This window comes from Ostrea edulis, chromosome 7 (genome assembly GCF_947568905.1).
Source record: "Ostrea edulis chromosome 7, xbOstEdul1.1, whole genome shotgun sequence".
In the NCBI taxonomy this organism is placed as follows: domain Eukaryota; kingdom Metazoa; phylum Mollusca; class Bivalvia; order Ostreida; family Ostreidae; genus Ostrea; species Ostrea edulis.
Window position 1 is genome coordinate 22,626,691 of NC_079170.1, and position 24,788 is coordinate 22,651,478.

Below are 24,788 nucleotides of genomic sequence, written 5' to 3' on the forward strand. Positions count from 1 at the left end.
ATGTAAAATTGTTATCTCCATTCAAAATGAGTTCAATGGATAAATGTAACGGCAATTGTAAATTACTCAAACTTTGGATTAGTTTCCGTCTTTGTAAATTGTATTTTGGACAATTCATGAAGAAGTGAAATACAGTTTCAGTAATATTTCCACACAGATCACAAATTTGATTTTCCCTCAGAAAATGATTAAATAGATCAGCATGTAAATTACTAGCAATATTTCGCAGTTGACAGTGAAGTATATTTGCTTTTCGATTCCCGTAAGTATAATATGTCCTAGGTTTTTGGCAATAATTCTTTTTAATGCTGTCTTAAATGCTGATAATGTTGGAAGACTTCTAATTTCAAGAGACAAGTCATTCCATAGTTTTATAGTTGAAGGAATAAAGCTATTCATATATGAGGCAGATTTAGCTAATGGAACATTAAACTTGAGAGGGTCCTGATTACTTAGGGGGTAAGAATAATGAGGTGGGAAACATGGTTGCAGTAAGAGTTTTAAATATTGGGGGGTGCTAATCCATAAACTATTTAATAAAATAATAAAAGTTTGTGTATTTTTCTTCTAGTTGCTAGAGAATCCCACCCAAGTTCATCATACAGCATTGATCTTGATGAATTTATTCTTAAATCAGTAATTATTCTTGCAGCTGCAATTTGAACATCTTCCAGTAATTTGGCATCTCTCTCTGAGCATTTCCTTTTGCATACATAGCAATAAAAACTATAGATATTTAGCAAGTTCACAAGACTCTTGTAAAACATATCGCACAAAGATCATTCTTTATACATATTTTGTAATTTAGTTCGACTCTATTTTTTAAATAGCAGGCTTTTATTCCTAGTTTGGAGATCATTTGCGAACATGTACATGTATTTCATTTTATATTGAAAATGATTAAAGAGGAGAAAAACCGTTAGTAAACGTTTCGCTGTAAACATTATGTTGTGTTTCAAGTGAATTTGCAAGGATGATTGTGTAGATAAATAGATAACACGTGCTTTAAACAATCTCCCTGCAAACCATTTTTGAATTCAGAGGTACATTGTTATAAAATTAGTCAACTAGGAAGTAAGAACGGTAACTCTGAACCGTGGTCAAGATGTTGGAATATGTTTAGAACGAAGAAATATAAATCCCAAAGTCGAAGAAAAGGAGGGATCTTTGACGGTCTATTTTTGCGATGTATACCGGTGTGTAAAATGTCCTCCATACAATAAAATTTCAGGTCTTTCGGTCATTGCTTCTATATACATGTAATCAAAGTAAAATTTATGGCTAAATTTATACTATATAAGATGGCAAGATGTTCTATTTAACATAAAGCAGCTCTAGTCAGTATGGAAATTCGGTGGGTAAATATGACATCTACATTTGACGCCTCTGACACATTTTAAAATATATCAAAGGGGCATTACTTGGGAAAGTGATGACGATCATTTTCTCTCAAAATCTCTCAATGGCACAGGAATATATATTGATGACTAATAAAATCATTTATTTTGTACAAACTACGTTAGATAACCTCCGTTAGTGTAAAAAAAACATATGTTAAGGAAGAATTATGTCTTGAATGATTATTTAAGCACCAAAATCACATATTCATGTGCTTGTTTTGAAGTTAAAAAGTGTTTGAAATAATTAAATACTGTTTTTAATACTGAAATATATAATATAGGGCAATTTTCATTGAATTAAGTTTACAGATCGATAATGCCCCTTTAACATTATATTTGCATGTGATGTTTGAAAGGTACATGCAAATTTCAATTCCCCAGTCACTGCTGCGTTCTTGAATGTGATTGGTTAGATTTCCATAATGATATCAACGTGATTGGTTTTTAAACATTGTGACGTTACGCCGATATTATCGTGCACAAAAAATATTTGCAAAACTTTAAAAGTTTTTGAGAGAAGTTCTGTGCAAGTTTTAAAGGGACTGGTTTACAATTTTTGAAAAATATATTTTGCATTTTTGATGGTAAACATTAAAAATATAAATACTTTAATGTGGACAGCCAAAATTTTGACCTTATGAATGTAAGAATAAAAGCAACATTTTAACTTTAGATTTGTATTATGCAAACAAAGACTCGAATCTTTTTGTGTATACAAACAAACCAATGACATACTGATTTCGTAATATAAAGCATCTTAATTTTGCACATTCACAGATTTTAACTTTTAGATGACACACTTTACCTAAAGAATGCTTGAAATGTGAAAGATATAATAAACTTAGATCGATATCCGTCTCTTATGAAAATTTCTTAAATAATAACATACCGCAATCTTTGTTTACAATACAGATAATAAACTCTCTAAAATGAGCTTCTGTGATAATGTACAACCTTATTTTTTAATGTGAAATCTTTTAAACATGTTAGACAGTAGATTTCGATCATTTAAGGTGAAAAACAAATTTTTGGGGAAAATCGGAAATCAGTCTCTATATAATTGCATGATAAAGGTGAAAAAGAGTGGGTTATATGTATGTGCACACATACAATTCTTTTTACAAAAGGAATATCTCCTCATTTTTGTTATTAGCTAAAAATTCTCTCATGTCCATAAAATGACCTTGACCTTCAAGTTAATGCTCTTCTCTGACCAAACGTTCACACGAAGCAATGAATTTGTTCACCTGAGATAAAGTATCTAGCGGCGGAAGGCCCTGCATCTTGTCCAACGACGATCAACTTTTTATCAGTCAATCAAAGTCAACTTCTGTAGTTTTATAATAATTGTAAAAAAAAAAAAAAAAAAAGCACTTGATATATGAATATTGTGTTAATGATTTATATTGATTTATTCTAAAATTCGTGGCTTAATAATCCACAATCGTTCATTATGATAAAGTAAACTTTTTAAATTCACCAATGCCATGTACAAATTTTTTTTTATCTGAAAAATCTATGGAATTTTGTGAAGAAACCATACAAAAATAAATAAATTAAATAAGATAGATAAATAAATCCTTTCACCCATTATATCTTCCAGTTTATCTTTCATTCTTTAATTAACGATAAATAATTATCTTTACGTGATGTGAGTAAGGTGTTTAATGATGCTAAAGTCAATACCGAAATTCCTTTGTATACGTGTGTTAATTAATTGGATAATTTTAGACACAATCATTTAGAACAAACTGCTGTCAAATAATAGACATTTTGAATTCTTCTCTACGTTTACGGCATCGTAATAAGTGGTAATTAACGATCAAACAAGCTTTAACACAGACTAAGGCATGTAAGTAAAAACCAAAAAAAAATGTGTACCGGTAGTTCAAATGAAATGTCATTGAAGAATTTTGCTTTTATGAAATGTTTAATCCTAATGAATACAGAATCACCAATAGAATAATGCGAGAATTATTGAAAGTGATGGATAAAATAAGGCATACTGCAGGTTAATAAATTGAAGAAAAAATGACATTAATGTAACATATCTTTTTTTTTAAAAAAAATCCCCGTTTTAAATGAAAATTATATGATTTTAATTGTTTGATTTTGTTTGACAGTAGGCTGAATATTGAGAATTATTTAGTATATGGCTTTGTTTAGTACATGCATCAGATTAAACAATTAAAATGTGTGTTAATGTTCTCGTATGTCCACATTCAGTGTGTGCTCATCAGGCAAGGATAAATAATACGACCACGACAAAGTATTAAATTTAAGAAATAAATACTCGCTAGATGATATGCTTTTTCTAGATAGAAAGTGCACGATCTATATCATATTGATTATAACTAAGCTGCAAAAGGAACCAAGCCAATTTGTATAAGAAGTTAGAGCGCAACACAAATACCACGACTGAGATTCGTGTGTTCGTTGTAACACACAGCACAGTGTTGACTAGTTCCAGCAAATATCCAGCAAATTCGACAGAAGGTCAGTGTCGAAATGGATAAACAAATAAATACATGAGACATAATTTTTGAGAGATTTCTTGTAAATTGTTCACAAATTATTTAGGCAAACGATGATCTCTTAAGTCTAAGCGTTAGTAAGTCCATGTTTTCGCTGGGTCACCCATAAGCAATATTAATAAATCCTAAACAATTTACTCCAGACTGCAAAACAAGACTCTTCTGTATTTCAATGTTTACGACATGGATTTGCAGGAGTATGAAGGAGCTCTTTATATTAGACAAATTTGTATTTGGTTTTGCGTGAAAACAACTATATATTACTACTACTACTACTACTACTACTAAACCACCACCACCATTACTACTATTACCACTACAAGAAGCACCATCACCACCACTATTGCTACATTATATTTTTTTTCCTTAAAAAATTGAAAAAGGAATATTAATTCAGTATTTGTGTACTGTGAAATATGGTGTTACATTAATTCACTCTATTCATCAGAAATGTAATGATATATTAAATGCTTCCCAGACATCTTAAAGGATTTTCCCTGAAAGTTAGGTTATAAGTTCAGAGACAAACCATGAAGAATTTTATCTTTGTGTGGTGTATCTGTAATTTAATTTTCTTTTTATCTTAAGTGCCTTTTCCTTTAACTTTGCCGAAAACATCTTTAAAATTTTCAAAAGGATTATTCAAAAACCTACAAATCAATTAAATACCGTTATAAGGTTTTTAGACCTCAATTTATTACCTTTGAAATCAACTTCAATGTACAAAGTGCTAAATTTGCTTCTTTTATTTCAAATCAAAATTAATACCGGCACTGCAACGATAGGGAAACGCAGCCCCCTTACGGATCACCATATAACGAGAAACTGCTTTGTATCCAAACTTCTATGTCATTTCGGCATGACAAATGGATTGAAAGGTTAACAGTGCAAAAACGAATTGGACTGGAGTGTCTCAGAGAAACGCAGCTTTCTACGTATGAACATGCACAGGTTCACTTGAAACAGGAGCAGGTTCTCAAGAGCTGACGTAAGTGGTGTGTTCGCCGAGATTCGCTCCTCTACCCAATAGGAAAATTAAACAGTATTGTCGATGGGAGGTCTCTCATACAATATAGAGGGTATTTCTTGGGGGATTTATTATTCTTTAATATAGAATATCAGCTTGGATGAAAAAATATTTTATTGAAATATAATCACATATCACACATGTATATACGCAGTGAGGATTGGGAATGTTCCAGTGAAAGTGTTGATAGAAATTAACAATGAGGCATATCTAGAAAATCTGAAAATTATAATTGTAATAATACAATATATATTTTTCAATCTATTTTGCTTCTATACATGAATGTCCAAATATCTTTAACATATTACAGGGAATGTATGGACACAGCTACTCGATAAAACTTGTTTTCGTTCATGAGATCTGGGGGAGGGGGGGGGGAGGTGAATTCTTCCAATATCGCAGAAGAAATGTACACTAACTGGGATAATTATCGACACCGTGTCTACGAACATTGACACGTAGTCAGCGCAGAACATCACAATAAATTATGTTTCTTGTGTGCATCTATATTTTCTACTTTAATTTTACTGAGATGTACATAATATCATATTTGTCTTTTAAGTTAAGGTACATGTACATTTGTAGTTTCACCCTTTTCGTTAAACAGAATACACATGTAATTAATAAAGATAGATAAAAACTTGTTAAATAACAAATTCTTAATGTCAATAGTTTAAAAAAACTGGTAATTTATAAATTATGTATACGTAAACTAATTCATTGTATAATAGATATACGGTAGAGGAAATACAAGCATAAGAGTTATTGCCCTTGACAACATTATCAAAAAAATATTATCTATGGAAATTATAAATTTTCCCACAATCAATAGTTTACCATTTAAAACAAATTAGTCAATGTAAATTTTATGCCTACGTTGTGATAATGATAATCAGAAGATAGACGCTGTCTAAAGAGTTGTCTTCTAATGGAGATCAGTAGCCAAAATTGACGGACCAAGAAGGTATTGTTAAAGTAATTCCACCCTCCTGTGATGTCATCAGATTTTGCAAAATCAATGATTTATTTAGATTTATGCATGATAGGAACATAAATTTTGTTGTAGTCTTTTCAGATAGTGATTATAAAAAATCTTGTTAAAAATAAACTATTTAAAAAGTCTAAATTATAGATGAAAAATCAACGATACGTTTCAAAATATTGAATCCAAGGGCAATAACTCTGTTTTTATTGATTTCTTTATCAAGTCTATCATGCGATAGATTTCCTTTCATTTTTACAGACATTTTGTATATTTTTGTGAAGAAACATTTTCATGAAATTGTTATGAATGCTATTATATCGTCATAACCAGTTTGTATTAAATTTTGATAACGCTGTTGAAGGAAAATTGCAATTTTCTGACGTTGACACATGATTCTGTTTATGTACGTCTCGCATCTTAAAAAAATGTGATGACCTATATATTTTATTTGATAAATTTGTTAGCTTTAACTCTATAATGAATGGAAATAAATACACTTTTTAAACTTGCATCAGATAAAACTGCCAGTACAGGAGTTACCTTAAACGTATTTTTGATATTGTCAAAGGAATAAAAGTATCACGACTATTTTAAATCAAGCTACATAAGTTATACACCTTAGGTAAATCATACAATTGAACTCGATCGGATTAAACTCAATCCATCTGTTTTTCAATTTATTCATTCTTCTGATCGGACGATGGAAAAGCGTGGATGACAAACATGCTGTTGGCGGAACACTTTCAGTGATAAAAGACAGACGGAGAACGGGGTAGAGAGAACCACAAAATTTCATGTTTTAAAATCAGGCTAAAATTTATAACATTAATGAGGCTGAGAAATTATCTCAACTTTTATTTCATTGATCTTATTCTAATGTAAACTTTCGAAATAGTTTTAAATTTCGCAAGGAATGATGTATGCTTATTTCACTTCTATCAGTCGCATTTCCATTAACCTGGTACATGTATTTATAGTCACTGTTTTAATGTTTTGTTTCCATAAAAAAAATAATTGGACTAAGTTGTATTCACTGCAGTTTTATTATAAAGGTTTGTTCTGGAATAATATAAAAATGTGAAAATTAAACTGCAGCGAAAATAAGGATACATAGAGACTAGGCGTTAATGTCACATGAGGTAAAAATTTTCACCACGAAAACGAAATTTCCGAGTTGTTTCCCTGTGATGAACTCTTTCATACGGTGAGATGCAAAACATATTTTGTTCACACGCGGTGGGTACACATGCTTTTTGTTTCGGTAACATACTACTGAAAGGATGAATATCAGCTGAGTTTTGCAAACACCCGAATTGTAAGGAAACTCAAATTTAGTAACTTTATGAGTATTTGAGAATACAATAGCTCAAACGAAACTCGCAGTCTTTCTTTGTTAAAAGTATTGATCGTGTCGAAGAGTAAGCTAATGAGAATTACATATCTAATTTAACGGCCTAATTCAAACAATTTCGTCTTGATATGTTGTTTAATGTATACCGCTGACTAATAATATACCCGTAGGAATCCGGGTTAGAATAGGTCCTCAGTACTCCTTGCTTGTTGTAAAAGACGATTAAATGGGACGGTCCTTCGGATGAGGCCGCAAAAACCGAGGTCCCGTGTCACTGATAAAGATCTCCCATGCTCAAAGACCGTAAGCGACAAGCGCAGGCCTAAATTTTGCAGCCCTTCACCGGCAATGGTGGGTGAAAAATTCTCGAGCGTGAAATAAAAGACAACCCATTCTCTCACCAGAGGGCACGTTACACAAGCTTTACTTCCTGTACAGTGTGAGTAGCGCTTGGAACTCTGGGTACAGAATGCCAACCAACCTACAATTGTACTAATATTAACAGAATACGCGCTTCAGGCGCGTATCCAGCCTTTTTTGCCAGGATTCAAGATGGGTTGTCCAAAACGCTCGGTGTCTGGATACTCCTAGATTTCTACGTTTTTAACCTCTACTGTAGACAATACGAAACAATTACCCAAATTGATGCACAACAACGAACATACATACATATGTGGATTATTCACGAGAAAAAACTATTGGATCCGATGCTAGCTGTTCATTAAAACGTTACCAGTTCTAGCCACGAGCAGGCCTCAACATTTGGAACCATTTTTGTTCAGTTACGCACATGCGTGTGTTTGAATTCTTTTATTTTATGTATATATTTATTCGGCATTTTAGGCTTTACTTTAAAAGTGACTCAGAAATTCTCTTATTTTTAAGTTTAATCAAGAAAGATACATGTACATGTTAAAATTAAAATTGTGTCGCAAAATGGAGATAAAATCTGCCCAAATGAATCTAGCGTGTTTAAAGGGACTGGCTCACAATTTTTGATAAAAATATTTTTCCTTTTTTTATGGTAAACATTAAAAATATAACTAATTTAATGCTGACAGCCAAATTTTTGACCTTCTGAATGCAAGAATAATAGCAATATTTTAACCTTAAATCTGTGTTATGTAAACAAAGACCCGAGTCTTTTTATGTATACAAACAAACAATTGAAATATTGATTTTGTAATATAAAACATCTTAATTTTGAATACTCTCTTCTAGATGACACATTTTGCCCCAAAAATGCTTGAAATGTGAAAGATATAATACACTTAGATCGATATCCATTTCTTTTAAAAATTTCGTAAACAACAACATACCGCAATCTTTGTTTACAAAACAAATAATAAACTCTCTATAATGAGCTTCTATGATAATGTATAACATTATTTCTTATGTGAACTCTTTTAAACACATTAGACAGTAGATTTTGATCATTAAAAGTGAAAAAGAAAATTTTAGGGAAGATCGTGAATCAGTCTCTTTAAGTATCGAAATAGCACGTGTAGCTCGCAGCTGCAAAGCGACATCTATTTCTCAATTTAAATTCACGTGCAGTGGTGAAACGGTGCACATATCCGTCAGATATGCAACTACCAAGACCGTTTAAGTACTTGAGCACCAAGTAAAAGTCAAAATTTGAAGCTCTTCCACCGGCACCGGTGACGTCTCCATATGATTGAAATTTTCTCGAGAGGTACATTAAACAAAACACAATTAATCATGGGACCTCATATCTGAATTACAATCATAGCCTCGAATTTTGAAGCAAATACCGCTGTCCAGTATTTAAGATACCCCCTCGAATCTTAACAACCTTGAATTTGGTCAAATGACCTTGACGGGTTATTGCATACTATTTGGCAAGAACAACGCATGTCTATTTCCCATAGCCAGGGGACGGTGACACTGCTGAAATATGGATGTCACACGGGGCATATTTGTTTATTTGAAGTTTAACGTACGTCTCACTCGAGAATTTTTTACTCATAATATGGAGACAGCACTGCTGCCGGTGTAGGGCTTCAAATTTAGACATTTACTCGGCACTCAAGGTCATTGAGCAGTGAGGGTCGCTTGAAACTCCTATTTAAAGCATTAATGTATTTTCAATCATCGTAGAACATTAAATTGGATTACTTTAGTATGAATATGCTAATTGAAAAATAACACAATTTTGTCACTTCTGAAATTGTCATTATAAGTAATAGTATGATTTGATCAACTCGAGGAGTCTACTTAATTCTCTTATGTTCGATTTTTTAGGAAGTTGGCGGGTGAAAGCGAGCTAGAAAAAAAATATCAGAAGAAACAAAGCTTATGTCGGGTCCTGACCCCCTCTCCGAAATTTGTCAGAGATGAAAAGTGAAGATAACAGTGAACAATCTCATAACCCCTTTAATGAATAAAAAACAGAGAGTTGGGCAAAAACAGACCATTGGATCTACCAGAGGTGGGATCAGGTGACTAGGGGGAGTAAGCATCCCCAGTCGATCGGTCACACCCGCCGTGTCCGAGAATCTCACCCCTGGTCACCCCTCTTTATCCGCGCATGCACTTTCATAACATTTATTGTCAATTTCATAACCATTCCATAACGTACGTATACCCTTCAAGCATTTCATAGAATATTGAATGTACCTCCATTATAGAAGAGCGGATGTATCGGAAATTGTCATGCCTGGGTAATGTTTGGATAATGGGTATTGCAGATAAAAGTCTTACAGTCATACATCCGTCTTTAGATAAAGTGGGAATTTTCAAATTTGATGATTGATTATTATTTTCGTCACCAAATCACTCGATTAAAATTCACGCCACTACTCACTTTCCACTGTCTTGTACTATAAATTGTAAAGAAAAGACGACTTCTATCATTGATTGATTGAATATTGTTTAACGTCCTTCTCGAGAATATTTCACTCATATGGAGATGTCTTCACTGCCGGTGAAGGGCTGCAAAATTTAGGCCTATGCTCGGCGCTTATGACCATTGAGTAGGGAGGGATCTTTATCGTGCCACACGTATGTCTTCTATCATGAACTGGACTAAGAATTGTTGAATTATAATGACATATATGAAGCTGACCGATCAGTTGTCGCTTTGTAAGTTCTACATGTTATGTTCTATATGTTAAGTTCTATTTTTTATGTTCTATATGTTAAGTTCTACATGTTAAGTTCTACATGTTAAGTTCTACATGTTAAGTTCTATATGTTAAGTTCTACATGTTATGTTCTACATGTTAAGTTCTACATGTTAAGTTCTACATGTTATGTTCTATATGTTAAGTTCTACATGTTAAGTTCTACATGTTATGTTATACATGTTAAGTTCTACATGTTAAGTTCTACATGTTAAGTTCTACATGTTAAGTTATACATCTACATCTAAATTCTACATCTTAAGTTCTACATGTTAAGTTCTACATGTTATGTTCTACATGTTAAGTTCTACATGTTAAGTTCTACATGTTATGCTCTATATGTTAAGTTCTACATGTTAAGTTCTACATGTTAAGTTCTACATGTTAAGTTCTATATGTTATGTTCTACATGTTAAGTTCTACATGTTATGTTCTACATGTTAAGTTCTACATGTTAAGTTCTACATGTTAAGTTATACATCTACATCTAAATTCTACATTTTAAGTTCTACATGTTAAGTTCTACATGTTATGTTCTACATGTTCAGTTCTACATGTTAAGTTCTACATGTTATGCTCTATATGTTAAGTTCTACATGTTAAGTTCTACATGTTAAGTTCTACATGTTAAGTTCTACATGTTATGCTCTATATGTTAAGTTCTACATGTTAAGTTCTACATATTAATTTCTACATTTTATGTTCTATATGTTAAGTTCTACATGTTAAGTTCTACATGTTAAGTTCTATATGTTAAGTTCTATATGTTAAGTTCTACATGTTAAGTTCTACGTGTTAAGTTCTACGTGTTAAGTTCTACATGTTAAGTTCTACATGTTAAGTTCTATATGTTAAGTTCTACATGTTAAGTTCTACATGTTAAGTTCTACATTTTATGTTCTACATTTTATGTTCTATATGTTAAGTTCTATATGTTAAGTTCTACATGTTAAGTTCTACATGTTAAGTTCTACATGTTAAGTTCTACATTTTATGTTCTATATGTTAAGTTCTACATGTTAAGTTCTACATGTTATGTTCTACATGTTAAGTTCTACATGTTAAGTTCTACATGTTAAGTTCTGCATGTTAAGTTCTACATGTTAAGTTCTACATGTTAAGTTCTACATGTTAAGTTCTACATGTTAAGTTCTACATGTTATGTTCTACATGTTAAGTTCTACATGTTAAGTTCTACATGTTAAGTTCTAAATGTTAAGTTCTACATGTTAAGTTCTATATGTTATGTTCTACATGTTAAGTTCTACATGTTATGTTCTACATGTTAAGTTCTACATGTTAAGTTCTACATGTTAAGTTATACATCTACATCTAAATTCTACATCTTAAGTTCTACATGTTAAGTTCTACATGTTATGTTCTACATGTTCAGTTCTACATGATAAGTTCTACATGTTATGCTCTATATGTTAAGTTCTACATGTTAAGTTCTACATCTTAAGTTCTACATGTTATGTTCTATATGTTAAGTTCTACATGTTAAGTTCTACATGTTAAGTTCTACATTTTATGTTCTATATGTTATGTTCTATATGTTAAGTTCTACATGTTAAGTTCTATATGTTAAGTTCTACATGTTAAGTTCTACATGTTAAGTTCTACATGTTAAGTTCTACGTGTTAAGTTCTACATGTTAAGTTCTACATGTTAAGTTCTACATGTTAAGTTCTACATGTTATGTTCTATATGTTAAGTTCTACATGTTAAGTTCTACATGTTAAGTTCTACATTTTATGTTCTATATGTTAAGTTCTATATGTTAAGTTCTACATGTTAAGTTCTACATGTTAAGTTCTACATGTTAAGTTCTACATTTTATGTTCTACATGTTAAGTTCTACATGTTAAGTTCTACATGTTATGTTCTACATGTTAAGTTCTACATGTTAAGTTCTACATGTTAAGTTCTATATGTTAAGTTCTACATGTTATGTTCTATATGTTAAGTTCTACATGTTAAGTTCTACATGTTAAGTTCTACATTTTATGTTCTATATGTTAAGTTCTATATGTTAAGTTCTACATGTTAAGTTCTACATGTTAAGTTCTACATGTTAAGTTCTACATTTTATGTTCTACATGTTAAGTTCTACATGTTAAGTTCTACATGTTAAGTTCTACATGTTAAGTTCTACATGTTATGTTCTACATGTTAAGTTCTACATGTTAAGTTCTACATGTTATGCTCTATATGTTAAGTTGTACATGTTAAGTTCTACATGTTATGTTCTACATGTTAAGTTCTACATGTTAAGTTCTACATGTTATGCTCTATATGTTAAGTTCTACATGTTATGTTCTATATGTTAAGTTCTACATGTTATGTTCTACATGTTAAGTTCTTCATGTTATGTTCTACATGTTATGTTCTACATCTTATGATAACCGATTTCGATGTTTTAAATTTATCTATTCATATACTAAACAAAAACTCGCGTTTCTATCATTGTGGAATAGGTGTTGCACTCTAGATGCATATAAAGATGGCCGATCAAATATTGTTTCTTAGAGTCTACCTAAGGGCCTCCGTGGCCGAGTGGTTAGAACATCGCGCTCAAAATCACACGGCCTCTCACCTCTGGTCGGCGCAGGTTCGAATCTCGCTCGCGCCGGTAAGTGAGAAAGTTTCCCAGTTTACTTGCGGAAGGTCGGTGGTCTCTTTCCAGGTACATTATATCTGGGTTCTCTCTTCCACCAACACAAAACAATCAACAACTTAGAGTCTAGCTGCCATTTTAGATGTTTAAAATTATTTAATCATATTATAAAATAATTACTGACATTTTGTCGGTCGATATCATACTTTAGCTACCTAAGAACTACAATATCTTATATGTTTTATGTAGTCGGTATGTGTAATATTTTATATTATTATACTTTCATGTAAAATACTCGAACCTGATTGGTCGAGAAGCATTGGAAAAAACATATTGTTACCCTCTGAGAACAGAAAACACGCCATTCAGGGTGATAGTATCTAGCAACGGGTAACAGTACTTGACAACGGGTGATATTATTATATAAATATTGCATGTAGTTGAGGGTAACATTGAAAATTTTCACCCCGAGAAAACCATTGTCAACCGAGGCGTAGCCGAGGTTGACAATGGTTTCTCGAGGGGTGAAAATTTCAATGTTACCCTCAACTACATGCAATATTTGTTTTATTATACTGAATGTTATGTAAACAGGAAAGCAGACAAACTTACGTCTGTTGACATTTGATCAATCACTGTCATGCGATATTTCGTATATCGATGCGGGTATTCCCGTTTATTACAAACGTTCAAATGACGTCGTCTAACAATCTACGGCGAACGTACGCGCATAAATTTGACGCATGTGATAATTTTTTATAATATCACCCGTTGTCAAGTTCTGTTACCCGTTGCTAGATATTATCACCCTGGGGCGCGTGCTTTCTGTTTTCACTGAACAGTATAAGGTACGGACTCGCCAAATTCATAAAAGAATTCATGACAAGTAGATATTTTGACTGACCCGGAATTCAGTGAATCGAAGAAGGTGTTTAAAGCAACCCTAACTAACATGAAGAAAAAGGGATTTGGTTCCGTTGATCACAAGCCAGCGATTTCTTCGGAGGATTTGAAACAACTTTACGAGCCCAACAACACCGTTTTTAATACCGAAACACCCTGTGGTCTCCAAAATAAGGTGTGGTTTGACTTGATGTTTTACTTATGTCGCAGAGGCCGTGCGAACTTAAGGAATATGACCAAAAGTACTTTCTCAACTGACATAGATGCTTATGGACGAGAATTTGTGTTCCAAGCCATAGATGAAGCTGATAGAAACCACAGGTTAGAATTTCTATTTCTCTCTCTCTCCCTCCCTCTCTCTCTCTCTCCCCCCCCCCTCTCTCTCTCTCTCTCTCTCTCTCTCTCTCTCTCTCTCTGGGAAGAGGGGTTGGGTGTTTTATTCAAGTTTATTATATATTTTCACTATCCCTGTGTCTTTTTTAGATCTAGTGCACCGGATGAGACAGTTGGAGAGGCGAGGATGTATTCCCAGCCAGGAAATGTTCAGTGTCCAGTTACTTCTTTCAAAAAGTATCTGAATAAACTTGATGCACTTTGGCAGCGACCCTTGAATTCATTTGACGAAAACAGTTCTGTTTGGTACTGTAAATCTCCTTTGGGGAAAAACATTCTTTCCAACATGATGCCTGAAATTTCTAAACTTGGAAAGTTATCGAGGATTTATACCAATCACTCAATTCGGGCCACTGTCATCACAGCGTTAGACAACGCAGGCGTGGAAGCAAGGCACATCATGCGCGCCTCTGGCCACAAAAATGAGGCTTCCATTCGTAGTTATGCTTGTCGCCTAAATGATACTAAAAAGAGAGAAATGTCTGAATGCCTTGGTGGAATACTTGGAAGTCAATCACGCTCAAATTCTGATGCCAATACTGTCTCTACAGCTACCAGTATTGTAGGAACAAGTCTTAAGGAAAACGAGTTTCCTGAAATAACACCTGAAGAATTAGATTCTATTTTCAGTGATTCCACTTTTGACGAACTTTCTCACAGTGTTGTTAGCAGTGAAAATGTTCCAAATGCTCAGCCTCTAAGTGTGTTGAATCTTAATGCAATACCCACAAGCTTATCTACTAGTACAGGGTTTCATGTTTACCCAACAATGAATAACTGTGTTGTGAACTTTAATTTTGGTCCCCAAAAGTGAAATGTGATTTGTTGAATTATGAAAGAAATTTACCATTTTAAACTTGTTTACTTTGAATTGCTTTCGCCATTTTGACTTTTTCTTGTTACATCTTTAAAATATTGAAAACATTATAGATTTAAAAAAACAACAATAGCAAACTGTGATCTGTATCCAGGACTGTTATTTGTAGATTATTACAGAATTCACAATTTTAAGCTTGTTAACTTTGAATTATATCACCATGTTTACTTTAATTTTTGTTTTTTGTTTACAACACCATAGATAAATTACTGAAGTACATGTCTTTCTGTTTTTGTTGTTTACATATAACATTCAGTATAATAAAACAAATATTGCATGCAGTTGAGGGTAACATTGAAAATTTTCACCCCTCGAAAACCATTGTCAACCTCGGCTACGCCTCGGTTGACAATGGTTTTCTCGGGGTGAAAATTTTTAATGTTACCCTCAACTGCATGCAATATTCATATATTGTTAACTGGTTATGATATTGTATGTGTAATATTTTATATAGTTAACTGGTTATGATAACGGTATGCGTAATGTTTATATAGTTAACTGGTCATGATATCGGTATGTGTAATGCAAGATGAAGATAACGAACAGTGATCAATCTCATAACTCATATAAGCAATACAAAATAGAGAGTTGGGCAAACACAGACTCCTGGACACACCAGAGGTGGGATCAGGTGCCTAGGAGGAGTAAGTATCCCCTGTCGACCAGTTACACCCACCGTGAGCCTAATATCCTGATCAGGTAAACGGAGTTATCCGTAGTTAAAATCAGTGTGCTAAGAACGGCCACACAATCGGTATGAAACATGTCAGACAGCATTTGACACAATGATAGGTTGTATTGACGAACTACATGTAGATCGTTATGACGACCATAGAATTTGCGAAGTGCTGACTTCAATCGAGACTGTTGAAACCCCTATACCATCAACTTGTTTGTCAGTAGCTTGCATCGATTTAAAAAGTGACTATACGCAGAACAAGCTTTTGCGTATCGAATCTGTTGATATATATAAACACCATATGCAGGTGATAATGGAATATTGCTACATAAATATGGGAAGTTGACGATGGTATGTGTAATGTTGTATATAGTTCACTGGTTATGATATCAGTATATGTTATGATTTATTTTATAGTTAATTAGTTATGATATCAGTACATGTTATGATTTATATAGTTAATTAGTTATGATATCAGTACATGTTATATAGTTAATTAGTTATGATATCAGTATATGTTATGATTTATATAGTTAATTAGTTATGATATCAGTACATGTTATGATTTATATAGTTAATTAGTTATGATATCAGTACATGTTATGATTTATATAGTTAATTAGTTATGATATCAGTATATGTTATATAATTAATTAGTTATGATATCAGTATATGTTATGATTTATATAGTTAATTAGTTATGATATCAGTATATGTTATATAGTTAATTAGTTATGATATCAGTATATGTTATGATTTATATAGTTAATTAGTTATGATATCAGTACATGTTATATAGTTAATTAGTTATGATATCAGTATATGTTATGATTTATATAGTTAATTAGTTATGATATCAGTATATGTTATGATTTATATAGTTAATTAGTTATGATATCAGTACATGTTATATAGTTAATTAGTTATGATATCAGTATATGTTATGATTTATATAGTTAATTAGTTATGATATCAGTACATGTTATGATTTATATAGTTAACTAGTTATGATATCAGTACATGTTATATAGTTAATTAGTTATGATATCAGTATATGTTATGATTTATATAGTTAATTAGTTATGATATCAGTACATGTTATATAGTTAATTAGTTATGATATCAGTACATGTTATATAGTTAATTAGTTATGATATCAGTACATGTTATGATTTATATAGTTAATTAGTTATGATATCAGTACATATTATGATTTATATAGTTAATTAGTTATGATATCAGTATATGTTATGATTTATATAGTTAATTAGTTATGATATCAGTACATGTTATGATTTATATAGTTAATTAGTTATGATATCAGTATATGTTATATAGTTAATTAGTCATTGTATCGGTGGTCATCATCGGTGATGTTTTACATGATTTAGTTGTCATGTTATTTTCAAAAGACAATAATACATTTTAAGCTGTGCGATAATATAGAGATTAGTGATATTCATATATCATCTTCATGAATAGGTTCTAGAAATGAAATTTACATGTACAATATATTAAACCCCAATAGTATATTTCAAAGATCATGATATATCAAAATGAGATTGGGAATGTTGTCTTTTTTCTTTGTAAATTTTCTTTAGAGTATATACTCTGGTTTCTTTTCCCGCTGTACAGGTGGGTTAATTAGGGGCGATGATTAGAGTATATTCTTGTTTCTTTTCCCTCTTTACAGGCGGGTTAATTAGGGGCGATGATTAGAGTATATTCTTGTTTCTTTTCCCGCTGTACAGATGGGTTAATTAGGAGTGATTATTTGAGTATATTCTTGCTTCTTTTCGAGCTGTACAGGTGGGTTAATTAAGGGCATTATTAGAGTTTTTATGCCGCCGAGATTGAAGATCGGGGGGGGGGGGGGGGTATTGTTTTTGTCCTGTCTGTCATTCTATAATTCTGTCTGAAACTTTAACCTTGCTAATGACTTTTGAACAGTAAGTGCTAAAGCTTTGATATTTCACATGAGTATTCCTTGTGACAAGACCTGTCCGTGGGTACCATCATTTTTTTACCCTTGACCTTGGAGTTTGACCTACTTTTTGAAAACTTTAACCTTGCTAATAAATTTTGAACAGTAAGTGATAGAGTTTTGATATTTCACATAAGTATTCCTTGTTACAAGACATTTCCTTTGGTACTAAACCTTTCGACCTTGACATTTGCCCTACTTTTAAAAAAATTGACGTTGGTCATAACTTCTAAATGGTAAATATTAGAGCTTTCATATTGTACATGAGCATTTCTTGTGACAAGATTGTTCTTTCCCGTGGGTACCCGGGTTAGAATAGGACCTCAGTACCCCTTGCTTGTCGTAAGAGGCGACTAAATCGGGCGGTCCTTCGGATGAGACCGTAAAAACCGAGGCCCCGTGTCACAGCAGGTGTCGCACGATAAAGATCCTTCCCTGCTCAAAGGCCGTGGGCGCCGAGCATAGGCCTAAATTGAGCCCTTCACCGGTCTTGGTGACGTCTTCATAAGAGTGGAAATTTCTCGAGAGTGAAATATTCTCGAGCGGTACGTTAAACAATATTTAATCAATCAATCTACTGGTACCAAGATATTTGCCCTTGTGACCTTGGCCATCTTCGGAATTGGCCATTATCGGGGGCATTTGTGTTTCACAAACACATCTTGTTTTCCCTCTGTACAGGTGGGTTAATTAGGGGCGATGATTAGAGTATATTCTTGTTTCTTTTCCCGCTGTACAGGTGGGTTAATTAGGGGCGATTATTAGAGTATATTCTTGTTTCTTTTCCCTCTATACAGGTGGGTTGATTAGGGGCGATCACATGGCTTCAAAGGCTTATCATTACATAAAAGAAAAGTAACGGTTATCTGTTTCCGTTCACAGTAAAAGACAAAACCGGTTCTGTCTTCATCCAGAGTCCGGAGCGTGGGAACTGACAACAAGACGCGTATCTTCATAGCATACATACCTACAGGATTGTGGAGCGCGCGGAATTTATATGGCTTTCGACAGACGATTGAAAGTCCGAGTGTTTGCATGCGAATTGTATCATTTGTGACGTAGTTTTAATTGTTGGCCAAGTGCCCGGATACTAAGAGGGTGAACCTGTGTCGTGGAATGTTAACGTACCGTTCTAGCTGGTGTGATTTAAAAGGACAAGGGGAAATTATAAATTAATGGGCACTTGAGAGCGATTTACATACTCACTTTGTCTTTGGAGTCGGTTGTGGTCGATGCAGGACAAGCAGCGGTTACTAATCTACATGACGGCAGGGTGGCGACAGGAGTCAGAGATCGTGAGGGGTTCACAGCCAACACGACAGATATTGGTCTGATTGAGGTCAATATTATCAACCTCTCCGATATTGAAAATGATAAAACATTCCCAACCCTTTCCATTGACCATGCCTCAAAATGACTCGGCAATTCCACACCCGATCAAAAAAATAAAAATAAAAAATTGAATGACGTATAATTCTTACTTTGCTTTGATTTGAAGTATTTGAAATTTAACAGATGGGCGGGGTTGAAAAACAGAGTTGTATTCAAATAACTGATATTTCCAGATAAACAACAAAAGTCAAGCAAAAGCTAAAATACATGTAAAAACCAACTGTTAAAAGATATGTTCAAACTCGTGGTAATTTGCTAACCTTTATCAGGAATTTTCGAAGAAAAACTGGTTCAAAATTTTTGATATTCTGTATTCATATCTATTATTCACCGTTGTTATTATGACTGTATCGTGTCTAAATCGACATTCACTCACCGTGAAATTTACAGTCTGATGTTCACTCTACATGTTATGGCTAGGTTATAATCGTTGCAGTTTTACTTGTTTTTGGCTGTACTGAAATACCGAAAATTATATTGCAGCGAAAATATGCACCCATACAGTGATTTCCCGGCCTATGATTCATTGTTCTATATTTCAGGTTCTAGTTTAGAACTCTTAATATGAAATAGAAGATAAGATAAAAATAATTTCACCTTAATTATAAATGTATGTTGTGAAAGTTTCAATTTATTTTGATATTTCGGCAGCACAATTCTGGATGCATAGCATGAAATAAAACCAAATCACATCGTGTAACCGATAATGAAATACTTCAAGCACCCTTTGTGGATTTGTAGCGAGCCGGAGAGGAATGTCGGGAATTGAACTCTTCTAATAGTATTTCATAATCTGTAAAACCTTCCATGTACTCGGTTTAAGTACTTACAAAATCTGCATTTATCTGTTTGAGGTTAAGAGGGCTTGAGTGGTCTACAGCTATGGCTGAGAATTTTAGACCTCTTGGTGGCGAAGGTTTAATCTCCGGTATTTCAGATGGCGACCTTCGTTTTAAGATCTGTCTTTCAGTCACATTAGATAAACTTAACAAACATTTTGTATTGAGTTGGTAACTAAGGGATAATACTTTGTAGTAATTTCCATTCGTTTTGTATATTCAAAACCATGTTTGATTGTCGAAGAACTTAATAGGATGATGACCTGATATGTCCCCCTCTTTTTAGATGACATCATTAATAAACGATGCCTGTCTCAAATTGAATTCTGTTATTAACCTGCAGCATGTACCAAATTCACAAGATGGTAAGGGATAATTTTGTAAATTCCGAAGTTTTTGGTAAATAAGAAATTGCCGAGGTACACTTTTCACATCAGAAAATATGACACACACTTTCCCTTACTTTCAAACTTATGTATTCGTAATTTGTGCATTTACTTTAGCTACAACTTTGGTATAAAACTGTTCCAGAGATGCTCAATGTTTTTCAAAGAAAAATTATAACTGAAGTTTGTTGAAAAGCGCGGAAATGCACATTACAATGTATACAGTTTGGTAAAATCCATGAGAATCCTTTGATTTTCGGCTTTTATGAAAATCAAAATTAGTTTATATAGACAACATTTTAATATACTAATTAAAGAATCGCATTGTCAATAAAACAGTGGGCCAAGTATGACTCTTAGTATATCTTTTCCTTTTCATTCGATAGAATAATCTTACATGGGGATCCGGGTTAGAATAGGTCCTCAGTACCCCTTGTTTGTCGTAAGAGGCGACTAAATGGGGCGGTCCTTCGGATGAGACCGCAAAAATCGAGGTCCCGTGTCACAGCAAGTGTGGCACGATAAAGACCCCTTCCTGCTCAAAGGCCGTAAGCGTCGAGCAAAGGCCTAAATTTGCAGCCCTTCACCGGCGATGGTGACGTCTCCATATGAGTGAAAATTTTGCGAGAAGGACGTTAAACAATATTCAATCAATCAATCTTGCATGCCATAGTTTAAACTAAGAAGCACAATAATGACATGGCTGGGTACATGCATGACAGTGGTAGTGACTGGGAATTGAAGACATTTTCATGATAAATTACTTGGGCATGTCCAGGAACTTCAATACGATTTTTTAACAGTTCCTGAATATACTTCATTTTAATGGTCGCACCCGCCGTGAGTCCTATATCTTGATCAGGTAAACGGGGCAATTCATAGTCAAAATCAGTATGTAAAGAACGGTCAAACAGTTGGTATGAAACTCGCGAGACAGTATTCAACAGAACCACTGGTTGTATTTGTAAATCAGATCGTTATAACGACCATGGTATTTGCAAAATACTGACTTTAAAACGAGACTCGAAACCCCTGTTAACATAAACTTATTTGTCAGTAGCCTACCTCGATTAAAAACTAATCATACGCAGAGCATGCTCGTGCGTATCGAAGTAGTTGAGAGATAATCAACACCATACGTAGGTAAAAGTGGTATATTGATATATAAATATGGAAGTTGACGATGGAGATGCTGAAGGCATCTCGTTTGACATAAGGTTGAGTTGTCAGTGTGCCGTTAACATCTACGTTCAATAAAATATCCAGGTATGAAGCAGATGTGAAAGACTCTGTGGTGTCTTCTTTCAAAATCACTGGGATATATCGAATCGATCGACATAAAAGTGGAAATAAATGAGTATTATAAATAGATAAAACGTCGTCGATATATCTAAATGTCGAGTTGAAGGTCATAGTAAGATATTTTTTCTTCTCATGTAGAAGCTTTTGAATTAATTGTGCCTCGTAAGAATATAAAAACAGATCAGCTGATAAAGGAGCACAATTCGTGCCCATGGCAATTCAACTATCATAGCAAATTCTTCAGTTTTAATTATTATTTAGAATATAATACAAATGGTTTTTTTTTTGAAAACTATTCTAAATAATATTTACTCCTCCTAGGCACCTGATCCCACCTCTGGTGTGTCCAGGGGTCCGTGTTTGCCCAACTATCTATTTTGTATTGCTTGTAGGAGTTATGAGATTGATCACTGTTCGTTATCTTCACCTTGCATATATAAATAATATATGTGTGTTTTCATGTTGATTCTGGGTAAGTGGTGATTTTCTTATTATACAATGAATTGATATAATAGTCATATTGATGATATATAAATAATTAAACACTTGTTAATTTGAGAAATTTGACAAGTACCCGGCCTCGTGGAATTGTTAAAGGGCAGATTCAGATTGGTTTTATTTCAGAGAATTTAGTTTTTGATAAACAGCTAACGATATGCACGTATGTTCAAATGAAATTATGGTGAAATCAAATATTGAAGAGATGGGATTATTTACATGTGTTTATTCCGTTTAATATACCGGTATGAGGAGATGGGATTATTTACATGTGTTTATTCCGTTTAATATACCGGTAGAAAGATATGGGATTATTTACATGTGTTTATTCCGTTTAATATACGGGTATGAAGAGATGGGGTTATTTACATGTGTTTATTCCGTTTAATATACCGGTATGAGGAGATGGGATTATTTACATGTGTTTATTCCGTTTAATATACCGATAGGAAGAGGTGGGATTATTTACATGTATTTATTCCGTTTAATATACCGGTAGGAAGAGGTGGGATTATTTACATGTATTTATTCCGTTTAATATACCGGTATGAAGATATGGGACACACCGATAGGAAGAGATGGGGTTATTTACATGTATTTATTCCGTTTGATATACCGATAATTTGTATTGCATTGGCGTAAGCCTCGATTAATACGTCCATCTTGACATCAGACCAGTTGGACTTTCTTGTTTTTGTTTGGGTTTTTTTTGGTCATTTATTGTCGATATAAACGAGCAGACGAGACCAAGCAAAAGAAAAGTAAGAAATACGCATGCGTAGGTTTCATTACTATGAAAATATCTCTACCTTCTTTTGAAGAGTTCCAGTCGTAAGTAATGAGAAAGTCTATACGTAAATAGCTACGTTTACGGATACAGATATGACACTTTGTAAAACACACTCTACACGCACGTAAAATCAATCGCAAACCCTACGTTTACGCGTGCGTCTACGTTTGAGTATACGATGTTTAGTAAAACTCGACCCTGAAGAGGCTCGAGGTAAATCATCTCATATATTTTTAAAAACTAAAAAAAAAATTAAATCATTTTAATTGAATTTTGATTTAAAAAAAAAACCCGAAAATAACCCGTGATAGTGTATTTATACGCAGTGATTAGCCTATTTCAAAATTTGAAAGTTTATAAGATATTATTCTTCAGTTTCAGTTAGCAAAAATGAAAAACGGAGTGAAAGTAAATCTATAGTTATAAACTAAACAGAGTTTTAAAACGCTATTTAAAAAAAAAAATTGATGAATAATTATTACTTGAAAATACAGATTATAGTACATGTAAGTATATTTATAATACCTGTTACCTGAGAAATACCTTTAAAAGGAGAAACCTTCAAAGCTTTACTGGTACTATGAGATCGAAATGTAAAAGTACATCGTGTGCAGTATACATGTATAATGTATGGAGTACATTAGTCTGGATCATCCCGACGTTTGTGTATACGCTTACTCCCTATGGTCGTATACACAAACGTCGGGATGATCCAGACTAGGAGTACCTAGAACCTGGCAGCAGCTTGATATACTTATAGATTGGATACTTTCACATTCACCTATTTCCTACAGACGGCAAGTTAAAAAACATGTCCATGCGATTTTTAGAGAGAGGTCTTTGTCAACATTAATCTTTGCTTCCTTTCCTTCCAAAGTCAAACTTTTTTATTCGATTCCAGTAGGACTAGAACTATCATATATATGAAGAATCAAAACAGAAAAAAATGTTGAATATAGAAATGAAACAAACATGTTTAACACGTATTATGGGGCATAAGTATTAGCTAGGATATGCTGTGTATACAATATTTTGTTGTTGAAAACATACGGGTATTATTGATAACAGAAATATGTTTTAAATTGATCCATCATATAGATTTATGCATTCAACAAAAATATCTCTTTCTCTTCGCTCTTTGTATACCTCGGGACCGAAAATAGGAGTAAAGTATATATCTTATCTTAATAGTAGTATACTAATATCGCTACCACTGACATGACGCATTCTTCAAAAAGCTGTATGAACTTAACAGACACACACACGCTCTAAGATCGACCTCATCAGTTGCTTTTAATGGCGTGAAAACAGCATGAACATATTCGTCTGAATATTTAAGAGCGTATGATGCAGAAAACGACACAATATGTTGACTTTCTAACAAAACAGCAAATGAGAAGAAAACTTTAGAATGTAAACTGTTGTCATTTTTGTTTGAAGAGTAGTTAGTACCAGTAGTAACGCCATCACTAGTTTCACTCCTCTCAACATCCAAATGTCTCGAGAGATTTTGCTTTTTAAAGTTGATACACTATGTTTCCCGCTTTGTGAAACTTATGTAAATCCACACATTCTGAAATTAGTAAGCTTCGTATTTTTTTTTGCCAATACTTTTCGACCTACTACTTATCAATTTAGGAAATGAAGAAAATTATTCCGAGGATGAAATACAGTAAGAAATCATT

General features: G+C 33.2%; 1 protein-coding gene across 1 annotated transcript; it reads left to right on the forward strand.

Annotated features, from left to right (window-relative positions):
- Positions 1-482: 482 nt before the first annotated feature.
- On the forward strand, positions 483-15,292 carry LOC125656619 (uncharacterized). Its single transcript, XM_056145610.1, is given in 4 exon segments — positions 483-491; positions 13,859-13,936; positions 13,938-14,284; positions 14,447-15,292. Coding segments are annotated over 4 exon segments (1,158 nt in total). The 3' UTR covers positions 15,171-15,292.
- The last annotated feature ends 9,496 nt before the right edge of the window (positions 15,293-24,788 follow it).